Below are 13,033 nucleotides of genomic sequence, written 5' to 3'. Positions count from 1 at the left end.
GTGGTTTCCCATATTGAACAGAACAGGGGGGATGACTACTACAGCAAGCTGCCTGCCAGCTAGATATTGGCTTGATGTGAGGTCTGTTAGGATTTTCACTCCATTTGGATTAAAATAAATGATGTAAAAAATGGGTCATGGTTCACTTCTCTGTCCTCTTATTTTAGAATAAATCCTTTCTTGATGATATCAAAGCCATGACAAGAACTAGACAGAATCGCATCCTACGTATTCAGAATTCTGTTCCCCCTTTATCCTTTCGTTACATGCAATGTGTATCTAAGTGGCCACTATATATTCTATTTGCTGTACAGCAGACTGCCTCTGTGTCACACTGGTTTGTTTTAAGTCCCTCCCCATCGGCAGAAGGGAAGCTTGGGAATACACAGTGCAAGGGATGCACTTTTAGGACTAAAATATAAAAAGTAGTAGTAAGTTGTGGCTATCTGCAGGGGCGGACTGGCCATTGACCCAACAGGGAAATTTGCCAGGGGGCCGTCCGAGCCCTCCTCACAGCTGCTAGCCAGGTACATAACAATCTAATGCACTCAGCTAGTGTTGAGTGAAGCAAGCTTTGGATGCTTCTTCCAAAGTCACGTTGTTCAAAACTTCGGAATAATACTTTACCGAGATTTGTCTCCGTACAGTATTAGAATGTATGGGCTCCCATGAGCCGAAGTTAGTTATCCACGAAGCCACGTGTGACTTCGTTGAATACGGTAACTTCGATAGTTGTACTAGGTGTAAAGTTCAGTACTTTAAAACTTGAAACTGAACTTAGCTTCGGTTCCGAGGTACTAGTCAGAACTGAAGCAGAATTCAGTTTCAAGTTTCAAAAAATCAAGTACCAAAGTTATTCAACGAAGTCGCGCACGCTTTGTGAATAACTAACTTTAGCTCATCGTAGCCATACATTCTAATACTGTACAGAGACGAATCTCCGTACAGTATAATTCCGAAGTTTTGAATGAAGCGACTTCGGATGAAGAAGTATCTGAGACTCGCTTCACTTAACACTACTCAGCATTATTTAATGCTAGGAACATAAGGTACTTATGCTCCTGGCCAGTGGCCGCAGGTGCCCTCTTGAATTAAACTGTATCTCCATCCTCAGGATGATGATGCAGCAGTTATGTGATGTACTGTGATAGTTAATTCTGCTGAGGCAGTATTTTGTGCTGCACTTTTGTATTTGGTTCTGCAGGGGCGGTATCTTGTGCTGCACTATGGTATTGGTGCACCTCCTACTTCTGTTATACATTCCTCTTTGTGTTGGCCCGCCTACAACGTGGGACCACTTTTATTTTTTATTTTTTTCCAGGACCACTTTAGGTTCCCTGTCCGCTCCTGCCTATCTGTATATGGAGACAGTTTTGGGGGGCTACAGTGCGGAGCGAGAAGATGCCCTCTCTACAATATGACGCCGCTGCATCCATCCCATTATTCTTCAGGCTCCACAATTCTCATCCTCGTTGGTTTCCTGTAATTGACAAGAGAATGAACCTGTCAGGGGACATATCAACAATAAAAGGCATTTTATATGGCACTTACCTCAATCACCAGATTCCCTGGGTTGTGCTCAGTACATCTGAGCATCAGGACTCCCACTGATTATGATTATGTGTTTGAGAAATGATTTGCTTTAAGTAGCAAGTGTGGGAAGATTGCTGGGTATTAATAGCTCCGTAACTTAAACCTGTAGTTAACACTTCCTGCCATGATGTTTGTGATCCGTATGATAGTCCGCCCCACAGATGTAGAAATTATCGAAATATGAGGCCAATCAAAGGTGCACTTCACAGAACACATCTAAATATGTCAGTAACTGTCAGTGTTTAATGAGACTGTCTGCGCCCCTGGTACAAGTGGGGTGGTTGCCCCCTGCCTAATTAGTCACTGAGGCTCTTCGCGGTGTCCGGTAGTCGTCTTCCAGCCTATTCTATTGAAATTCCAGCCAGTGTTTTGTCACTAAACATATAGCTGGGCGTGCAAATTAGATTTAATTCAATGTTAGAGGAAAGAAGAATCGGACATTTTGGATATCTACATACCCCAAGAAGGTAAATCAAAGTGGGAACTGCACAGTGCATTAAAGAAGTTGCCTCACTTCATCAAATGGAATTTATCATGTAGAAAAAGTTTATACAAGGCACTTACTAATGTATTGTGATTGTCCATATTGCCTCCTTTGCTGGTTTGAGTAATTTTTCCATTGTATTATTCACTCCTCGTAATCAGGGGTTAAAATCGCCCTCCCATCGAGCAGCGGAGGTCCAAAATACAATGGCCTCTCTGGTGGCCGGAGCGTTCATAGGCACGCATGTGCAGCAGCTTCCTTCCTGGCCACTTCATATCTGAGCTGCAGGGTGGTCATAAATTACACCGATGTAATCTGAATATGAATGGAATGATCGCTACCGCAGTCGTTCCTCCCACGCTCAGTTTTGTTGATAACAGGGAGACTGGCTTCCGATAATCGGGCCTCCCCCATCAGTTGACAAATGAGCATGTCAATTTATATAGGCCAGTTATCGTAATGAGTGTTTCTATGAACTTTCATTCCCTATAATTGGCCCTACAATCAAACAGTCTAATAGGGCCCAAATACCAATAGTATATGCAGGTAACACAGGATGCACCATACACAATAGGTGATGATCACAGCTCACCATCTCTCGCTCCATGTTACACTGGTGGCCTCTGTACACTGCTGTCTTGTTCTCCTGGGCGGGCATGGATGCTGCTCCACTCACTCTGTTTCTGTCGTAGTTCCAGCCCTGTGGCAGCAATCTAGGTTGTCAGTGCCCTGTGTGTATTGACTTGTATTCTTTGAATCTTAGTCTGCAACACTGCAAGGGGTTATCGTCTCCTGCTCTGTGAGCTGCTGCATGGCTGTGTTTAATTGTTATTCAGAAGTTCCTATTTATAACTGGCTGTGGTTTAGTGGTTTCCTGAGCAATAGCTCTACAGATCTTACCAGGTTCTCAGGTCTGCTTAACCATGTAAAAGAGCTAGTTTCTTTTGTTTGCCTGTCTCTTGGACTCTGATTCTCTGCCACCTGACCTGACCCATGCCTGTTCATCGTGCTAATCCTGAGCTGCCTGCCCTGACCTTGGCCTGTTTCCTGACTAAGTATAGCCTGATCCTTTGGTGTTCTGCACCAGTGACTCCCATGGCTCAGCTCCTGACTACATCGGGGCTACTCTAGGAGGCAGCAGCCTGGTGGCTGCGCTGCAACAAAGACCAGATCCCTGTGCAGGGGTTAAAGGGTTAAAACCGGTTAGCACAGATGGTCCACACCTATTGTCCGTTACACTCCCTGTATAAAGACTTCTGGACAGGTCAAAGAGCATGCCCCCAACACTTGAAGTCATTAGGTAGTTTTCTGATTGTATATCCATGTGGTTGCATTTCTGGAGCTGCTTTTCACTACCATAATAGCAGACCCCATAATTATTTATAGAAAAAAAATCCATGCAATCAGAAGGAAAAATTGTGTTCAGTATGGATCTCTGATCAAAAAAATAAACGGAGAATTTCCACAGTATTTAGTAGGAAATTAATCAGTGCAAAATTGTGGACCTTCAAAGATGCAGATCATCTGTTCTTTATGCAGTCACAACTCGTACATAGCTGTGGAGATATTACGTGGCTTATTCGCCACTCGGCTTCCGTCTCCACCACATCTACTGTGCTTTTTAACTTGAATAAACTATCTAGAAACGTCTGACTCAGCTACAAAGTTCCCATACCCGTTACTGCTATAGCTAATAGACCGATAAACCATTACTGCGCCTCGCGAAGATGTAATTCTTAAGTTTATTACCTTGAAAGGTTTATTTGGAATCATATGCTAAATGCAACATCTAGGGGGGAAGAAAGCCTGATGTAAATGGCCTTCGTGTCGAGGTAAGGCTTTAAAGTGATGGAAGTTACTGTTGGGCCAATTATATTTTTCCCTGATGCAGCAAAAAAAAATAAAAAAAATTGTGGATTTTGCTTTACATCTGGTATGTACATGACTAGATGCTAACTAAACCAACCCTACAAATGCTTGTTTTGCCTATTGTGCATCTAAGGCTGGCCATACTCATTAGGCTACTCTTACACTCACGTCATGGATCTGCACAAACGCATCCGTTCAGATAATACAACCGCATGCATCCGTTCAGAACGGATCCGTTTGTATTATCTTTAACATAGCCAAAATGGATCCGCCTTGAACACCATTGAAAGTCAATGGGGGACGGATCCGTTTTCTATTGTGTCAGTGAAAACGGATCAGTCCCCATTGACTAACATTGTGTGTCAGAAGGGATCTGTTTGGCTCAGTTTCGTCAGACGGACACCAAAACGCTGCAAGCAGTGTTTTGGTGTCCACCTCCAAAGCGGAACGGAGCCAAACTGATGCATTCTGAGCAGATCCTTATCCAGTCAGAATGCATTAAGGGCAAAACTGATCCGTTTTGGACCGCTTGTGAGATCTCTGAACGGATCTTGCAAACGGAAACCAAAACGCCAGTGTGAAAGTAGCATTAGCTGCCGGACAGACTCTTGTTTGGCTGACGGTCATCTCCATACACATGAATGCTGTGCTTGGCTGAGCATGCATGTGTTCTTAATATAGAGAGTGGAAAGGCTGCTACCCAGGCATCTCTGGCAGAGGATTACAGTATCTCTCAAGAACAAAAGGATTTGGTATGTGGCGATCCAACAGTCAATCCTTCCCTGCCCGTTGGGAGCGAGCCAGGAGACCCCAATACCTATTAGATGGCCCCCCCCCCCCCATACATCTGATGTATATGGCCAGCTTAAATCTATATTTGAATAACTAGACCTGTGCAATTTCAGAAATGGATGGGGTTTCTATCACTAAACTCCACTCCACCAACCATGGACATAACCATTATACTCTTCATTAGATAGAGGATTACACCTCTCAACGTGAGCAACCACTGGACATGACCATAATACAATTCTATTATGCTCTATACATAGAGCACTACAACTCCCAACATGACTGGACCATAATACAATTCCACTTTACTCTATACATAGAGGACTACACCTCCCAACATGACCGACCGCCGGACATGAACATAATACAATTCTGTTATAGTCTGTATATATAAGACTAGGGATGCTAAGAACAATGGAGCTCGTCTGGATATACATTTTCTGGTACAGTCTATTGAGTCTGTCACTGTACAGATACAGAGATGCCCTCAAGCCTGACCAGCATTGAAGGGTTTCAATGTGTTTCTTTCCAAGCACTTAAGCATCCGTCAGTGACTGTTAGTCTGTTGTGTCCGTCAGTGCTGCTGGGATTAGTAAAAGTATCCGGAGAAGTCACCTGCGGGCAGTGCGGGAGCGATTCCGTCAGTGTGATCCTGCGCTCCGTAGTCACAGAAGAGCTTGTTAATCCAGCTAGCCTATTATTGTCCCCAACACAATGTGACAGACCAATATACACAGATACCAGTGCAGCCTCTTGATTAATGGCGTTAATTAGACTTTACTGAAATAATGAAGCTTGTTAAAATACAGATCGATACTTAGCAATCAGAATAGTGAGTCCAATTTCACATTTAGCTGTAAGAGTCTCGCCAAAAAAATGGTCAAAGAATGATAATCATTTCTCTGATTCTTCAAAGGGCGCTCTAGGTTCAACAAATGGTTACTTTATATGTAGCAGAATTGTCCAGTTTTCCAATATACACTATAGGATAAAAAAAAATGTGGACACCCCCCTTAATTATGTGGTTCAGGAGTTTTAGCCACACCCATTGCGGTACATAAAATGAAGCAGATGGCTGAAAAGATCTATCCTAAAAAGTACCTCGGGAGCGCCAAGAATTGAGCATCAATAGCTTTATCAAACAGTTCCATAATTGAGGAGCGGCACACAGGCCTCAGATCATCGATGCCAGTCGTGGAGTGGGGTGAAGGTTCTTTACTGGACATTGGAGCAGTGGAAAAGTGTTCTTAGAAGTGATCAGGTTTCTGTATCTGTTTCGGTCAGGTTTCCGACTGGTACCACGGAACCTTAAGCCGAGTTCAGTTTCAAGTTTTTTTCCCGTTTAAAAATCAACTACCAAAGTTATTCAACGAAGTCACGCGCAACTTTGTGAATAACTTACTTCGGCTCATCGGAGCCCATACATTCTAATACTGTACGGCGATAAACCTCCGCACAGTAGTATTCCGAAGTTTTGAACAAAAAGACTTCACTCAACTCTAGTAGAGACACTGGTGTACGTAAAGAGAAAATTTGGCCAAACCCCCTGTGTGTGTGTACTGGTCCTCCTAACTCTCTCCCGAAAGATGATGTTCGGGAAAGAACGGATCGGTGGTGTATGACAGCGTCTCAGTATCTTCTTCCCATTGAGAACATATGCATGCTTCGTCAAACTGAATGATAATGTGTATAAGAGAGTCAGGAAGAATAGCGGTCAGCAGAACAAACATTCAGCCGACAGCTTTAGAAGGTACACGGACACCAATATTTCCTCTAGTGAATCAGTGTTCACCACGACTCCTGCCTATCATCTGTCAGACGTGTGCTGTACCCTCCCCATACTATTCTAAGCACAGCGCCATACATTGTATAGTGGCTGTGCTTGGTATTGCAGCTCAATGCCCTTCACTTGAATGGGACTGAGCATCACAAAGGCCATGTGACCAATGGAGGTGACATCATGGGGCTACCCTGCTCACCTGATCACCACCGTTGATCTACCAATCAGATAGGTCATCGGTATTTAAATTCTGAACAACCCCTTTACCTTCCCTAAAATGATGTCTTGGTTATCCCCTAAGGTCCCAAAGGGGTGAGTTTCCAGGCTTTAGATATTAACATCACTGTTACACTAAGAGCGCATACAATAGAAGCTACAGTATAATCACTTGCAGTCTTACATCTACAATTTTTTGGTAATTAAGCAGGCTAATTGGCTCCTACCTTCCAGATAGCAGTTATCTCTTCCATTATTTCAGTCCTTGGACTGAAGTAATTATGGCTATTGATTATATTCTTCAGCCACTATTACCATGGCCAGAGACGAGCTGCTATATACAGTGCTGATATCATTACAATGCAGGAGCGGCTCTGCTGCCATGACTGATAATGAAGGAGATGGTGTGAAGAACTGCAGATCCAACGTATATCATAGATTTCTGGTGTAGGGCAATTGTCGTGAACGTTACAATGGCACTTGTCAGTAACCCATGTCCTTTTCTTCCATTTTGCAGGGTATTCTTGCGGGCTATTAATCAGTATGCGGACATGCTGAACAAAAAGTTTTTGGACCAAGCAAACTTTGAGCTTCAGGTAAGGGATTATTTTTATCCTTGGAACATCTCTGCAGTTCAGTTAGCGGCGACTGAGGATTTCTACAGATGTGTCCTTTCGTATCTTTCCTCTTGGGTCAAGAGATCCCAAGGTGAGAGGCACGAGATGACCCGCTTTGAAAAAAAAGGAAAAACTTTTGCTTTGCTCTGTCGGGCTTCATAGAGTAGACTAAACATTTTATGTTTCTAAAGTCCCACACACAGTTTATCTCTGGATATCTCAAGTCAAGAGGAAAGGTAAGGAAACAGGGCTACCTGCATCACAGACAGTTCTAAGAGAGGAGGACTCCATGGTTGCTCCTGTCCTGCATGTTTAGTTTTTTACTTTACTCTGGGGCCTGCTGTACCCTCTGTATTCTCCGGTTTGGTAGATGAAGCCTCCTGTTCCCACTACAAGCCGTCCAAGCTGTTCCCCGCCTACAGACCTTGGGAAGTCACCTGAAAACTTGATTTTATTTGTTGTAATTGGTGTGCAGAAAAAATGTGATAAAACAGGATTTATTTTTTTTGTACGTTTTTATCCGCTGATCTTGCACAAGAATCAGGAGCTTGTATAGCGTCAGTATTGAAAGATTTCATTTGCAGATCTGGTGGTAGGCTTACTGTTCTATGGCTGAAACGTCACCTGTACTGTATGCCTCCCTGCTTGCTATGAGATGGCACTTAATGGGTAATCCTGCTCTAGAGCAGTAATTGTTCTTCTTTGGACAGTACAGATGTTTCTTTCTTATCTTCCCTCTTCGTTCAATATGTAAGAAATTATTATATATCTAAATATATATTATATATTGTACCCTCTTACTGGGTCTGATTCTTTAAGTTGGGTGTAATAAATGAGAAACAAGTGAAATAAAATGTATATTGTACAGTGAGGAAAGGTTGTAATTACAATTATTATTGATGAGTAAATATGGACTTATAAAGGAACAAAAATAAATATATATCACATACAGAGAGACTTCTACACAATAAAGATACCCCCAAGACCATTTGCTAACTAAACAACGAAATCACTCTTAGGGTACTTTCACACTTGCGGCAGGACGGATCCGACAGGCTGTTCACCCTGTCGGATCCGTCCTTCCGCTATTTCCCCGTGCCGCCGCTCCGTCTCCATTGACTATAATAGGGACGGGGCTGAGCTCCGGCGCAGTACTGCAGTTCACAGTCAGAGGCCGCCGGACTAAAAAGTCGGACATGTAGGACTTTTAGTCCGGCGGCTTTTCGCCGTGCACTGCCGTACTGCGCCGGAGCTCCGCCCCCATCAATAGAGACGGAGCGGCGAAATAGCGGAAGGACGGATCTGACAGGGTGAACAGCCTGTCGGATCCGTCCTGCCGGCAGTGTGAAAGTAGCCTTACTCTACAGTAATTACCAGTCTAGGTCTCTCAATCCGTCCTTCTTCTACCCCTTCCAGTTTCTATGTCCTCCTTCTTTGTGCTTTCTTCTTTTCTTCTCTCTTCCTTCCTTGCTCTCCAGTCCCCGTCCTTCCTTGCTCTCCAGTCCCCGTCCTTCCTTGCTCTCCAGTCCCCGTCCTTCCTTGCTCTCCAGTCCCCGTCCTTCCTTGCTCTCCAGTCCCTGTCCTTCCTTGCTCTCCAGTCCCCGTCCTTCCTTGCTCTCCAGTCCCCGTCCTTCCTTGCTCTCCAGTCCCCGTCCTTCCTTGCTCTCCAGTCCCCGTCCTTCCTTGCTCTCCAGTCCCCGTCCTTCCTTGCTCTCCAGTCCCCGTCCTTCCTTGCTCTCCAGTCCCCGTCCTTCCTTGCTCTCCAGTCCCCGTCCTTCCTTGCTCTCCAGTCCCCGTCCTTCCTTGCTCTCCAGTCCCCGTCCTTCCTTGCTCTCCAGTCCCCGTCCTTCCTTGCTCTCCAGTCCCCGTCCTTCCTTGCTCTCCAGTCCCCGTCCTTCCTTGCTCTCCAGTCCCCGTCCTTCCTTGCTCTCCAGTCCCCGTCCTTCCTTGCTCTCCAGTCCCCGTCCTTCCTTGCTCTCCAGTCCCCGTCCTTCCTTGCTCTCCAGTCCCCGTCCTTCCTTGCTCTCCAGTCCCCGTCCTTCCTTGCTCTCCAGTCCCCGTCCTTCCTTGCTCTCCAGTCCCCGTCCTTCCTTGCTCTCCAGTCCCCGTCCTTCCTTGCTCTCCAGTCCCCGTCCTTCCTTGCTCTCCAGTCCCCGTCCTTCCTTGCTCTCCAGTCCCCGTCCTTCCTTGCTCTCCAGTCCCCGTCCTTCCTTGCTCTCCAGTCCCCGTCCTTCCTTGCTCTCCAGTCCCCGTCCTTCTTTGGGTCTCACTCTCTGGCCTTTTATTTGATTAACAGCCAGTTCTAGAATCTTCTAGATGCTCAACCAGCGGCCCTCAAGCTGTTGCAAAACTACAACTCCCAGCATGCCCTTACAGCTATCAGCCTACAGCAGGGCATTGTGGGAGTTGTAGTTTTACAACAGCTGGAGGGCCGCAGGTTGAGCATGCCTGCTCTAGAACATGGCCTGGACACATCTGATCGGTTGCTCCCTATGATTTTCTAGCACTTTCTGGTTAACTCTGGTAAGATTGATAGAAGTAGCTGGAATGTTCAGCATTTTCCTCCCCCACTAGACACTGTACCACCTAAAGGACAACTATCACACATTCCTTAGGCAATTGACAACTATTTGCTGCCTTTGATATGTTAATGTTCCTTTGTCCAGATAGACAGTACCTGCTCATACTGGCTTTGAGAGGACACTAATTAACAAAGTTGCTGAAAACCTTACATACATCCAGGGTACCAATACAATATTTTCGTAAAAATTAATAACAGTCTGTATTTCTTACAAATATATCTGGAGATGTGTGGCACGAGATGAACAGCTTTTTAAGGAAACTACATGATTCTGCAATATTGTGTCACGAGATGTTTATCCTATATGTCTATGTGCAGCCAATCGGTGGTTGTGTTGTAGAATTGCAGTTTAACCCCTTCCAAACCAGCGCAGTAGCATGTTTTAAACAGCAGACACCCAGAGCCAACGAAGTGATGACACCGATCGCAGACATTTAACCCCTCAGATGTCGTGTTCAAATCTGACCATGGCATCTGAGAGCTAAAAAAACTAGCGAATATCTGGGAAATTGTTCATTCCCTGCAGCAGAATCGGTCCCATTATTCAGCGAAATTGTGACAAAGCGAAATTCATAGACTTCAATTCTAATCCATCTGATGAGCGCTTGTTCAAGTTCCCAAAATGCCTGTACACCTGTAAATATAAAAAGAATTTCTTGAACAGCGTGATGAAAAGAAAAAAAAAATCAAAAAGGCAGATGTGCCATTCTTTTTATCGCTTTGTTACAAAATGTCATCGCCTTCTTAAAATATTTTAATCAAAAGTGATCAAAAGTCATACACACCCCAAAATGGTATCAATGGAAAGTACAGATCATTCCGCAAAAAATGTGCCCTCACACAACTCTGTAAAAAAGTTGTGGGGGTCAGAATATGGCGATACAAAGAAAATTTGTTTTTTCCCCAATGTTGTAATTAAAACACACGAAAAATTATACAAATGTGGTATCGCGGTAATTGTACTGACCCGGAGAATGAAGGTAACAGGTCAGTTTTATTGCATAGGCAACCCTGTAAAAACCAGACCCATAAACTGTGGCAGAGTTATAGGTTTTTTTCCCAGTTCCTCCCCATTAGAATTTTTGTATCGCTCCGGGAAGGCAGGGAGCAAAAAATAAAATAAATGGAAACACAGAAAAGCATTCGGGGTAGAAAGGGTTACAGGTTTTGCAAGGAATTGAATTTCTTTCATGACATATTGGTCCTTTAGGTAAGAGTGGATGCCTACATGATGTAAGATATTTATTTATTTATTTATTTTGGTTACCTCTCGTTTTTGAGCTCCTGTAAGTAGTCCACATTACACGGTGTATGGATCTAGGTAGTATTTTCCCTCCTGTACATCGTTCTCTTCACTCCGGGCAGTTATCCTGTTCCACACTCAGATCTCTACAGTTCGTGCAGATCCTTCCAGAAATGAGTTTCTCGTTCCTCTCCAGACGTCCGGTATGCCATAGTGGAGCCCCTCCGCTGCCTTATTGCCTTATCAAACGAGACATATGGGGAGGTTGCGTAGCGCAGGGTTGCTGAGAGCACAGCTTGCCTAAAACAAGGGGATGTGCGGCAGATGGAAGATTTCAGACGTACAGCGGCTGCTCCTCGCTCGCTTGGTACAGAGTAGAACACATTGCACTTCGGGGAGCTGTTTCATACAGTAAACAGTGTTCTCTTATTTTGTGCTGACCTGAAAGAAAATAATCCAATGATGCCTAAAGATTCCATATTCTATCTGCCGGCTGTGCGCATGGTGTAGTAACCCTTCACCCGCCAGCGAGTTACCAAAATGTTCACTACAGCTAGTCAATCAAATCTATGCTACTCCAGACTTCTTCTGCCCTAGCATGGAAACATAAATTAAAGCAAATGCGATCAATTCAGATCATGACGGCCATTGGGATTTGCCCTATCTAAATGTCAAGATCCCTTTGCCAGGTAATACAGGATTTGCCACATGTCATATATTTATCATAGAGGACAGGTTGGCTCATGACGGTGTTTTTTTGGTGAACCTCGGAGTATCTGTTACCCAGAGGAAGCAGCAGAGTCCTCAAGATTTTTACATTGTTGGTCCCTAGTTAACGACGATGTTCAACGTTTCTAGGGGAGAACTCGACCAGATATACAGTACATCCATCCAGTGGAGCATGCTGCATTTAGAATTGTTACCGATATTGCAGTTTAACCTGTTCATGGTCTTACATTGCTTTTTTATTTATTTTTTTGTGGGGAGAACCCAAAGAACTGCCCAGTGGTTCTAAATCTGCACATGTTCTGAAATGCACATGAAATCAGCGGACAACCCGCATGTAAAGAGGGTATATGATACGCTGTTTGCATACAACAACAAAAATTCTGTGTATTTTTGGTCTGTGCAGAAAAAAAATCTTCCGCAGACAAGGCTGCCACAGAGACAAGACACATACTGCTCATTTTGGGCAGATTCCACGTGGAAAGCTCAAAATGAGCAAATTTTTTAATTTTTTGGTTTCTGCAATTCAGGCTGCAGATCTGGAGCTGAAATCCGAGGGTCAGCATTGAATTTCTGCCGCAGAAATGCACCATGAACTTTAATCTGACATGAATATAGCCTTGGATTGTGGCATCAGGGGGATTTTCTATATCTGAGAGTCCTTAGCACTAGTACAACAGGGTGGATCTTCTCTTTTACAGCTCCTTCTAGTTGTGAGCGTGCAATGTATAATGAATAGTACAATTTTAAAGGCTTTGTACACCTTCAGGGCAATTTTTTTAAAGATTAGATTTTGCTCATTTTGGGCTTAAAAAACACATTCAACAGCTTTGTCATGAAGGGTTAACTTCTGACTTTCACTTTGTGCCACTCATCTAATAACCCTTATCTCTAAATGACTAAAGGTCCCTTTACACAGGACAACAGAGCAGCAGATTATCCGGAAGAAAGCGGTCCTGCCCAACAATTTTCTGGTGGAGGAGACCGCTTCATTTTCATGCAGCAATCTCCTACAGAGTATGGGGTGGAGCGATCGCTAATGCGATCACTCTTCCCTATACTGACTCGTTTGCCGACAGCAGATTGTGTTTACACAGCACGATTGGTTCAAGTGTTTCACTCATTCATCAGA

At 44.2% G+C, this 13,033-nt stretch overlaps 1 protein-coding gene across 1 annotated transcript in view; it reads left to right on the top strand.

The window, feature by feature from the left end:
* The window catches only part of DOCK1 (dedicator of cytokinesis 1), a 388,933-nt gene that overhangs the window by 271,818 nt on the left and 104,082 nt on the right, over positions 1–13,033 (top strand). Inside the window, exon 30 of the mRNA XM_044296110.1 lies at positions 7,252–7,330. Within this exon, the coding sequence (XP_044152045.1) occupies positions 7,252–7,330 (79 nt within the window). The remainder of the gene's footprint in view (positions 1–7,251; positions 7,331–13,033) is intronic.

Source organism: Bufo gargarizans, chromosome 6 (assembly GCF_014858855.1).
Source record: "Bufo gargarizans isolate SCDJY-AF-19 chromosome 6, ASM1485885v1, whole genome shotgun sequence".
NCBI classification, from domain to species: domain Eukaryota; kingdom Metazoa; phylum Chordata; class Amphibia; order Anura; family Bufonidae; genus Bufo; species Bufo gargarizans.
The sequence above is the reverse complement of the archived record's forward strand: the minus strand, read 5'-3'. Positions and strand labels throughout refer to the sequence as shown.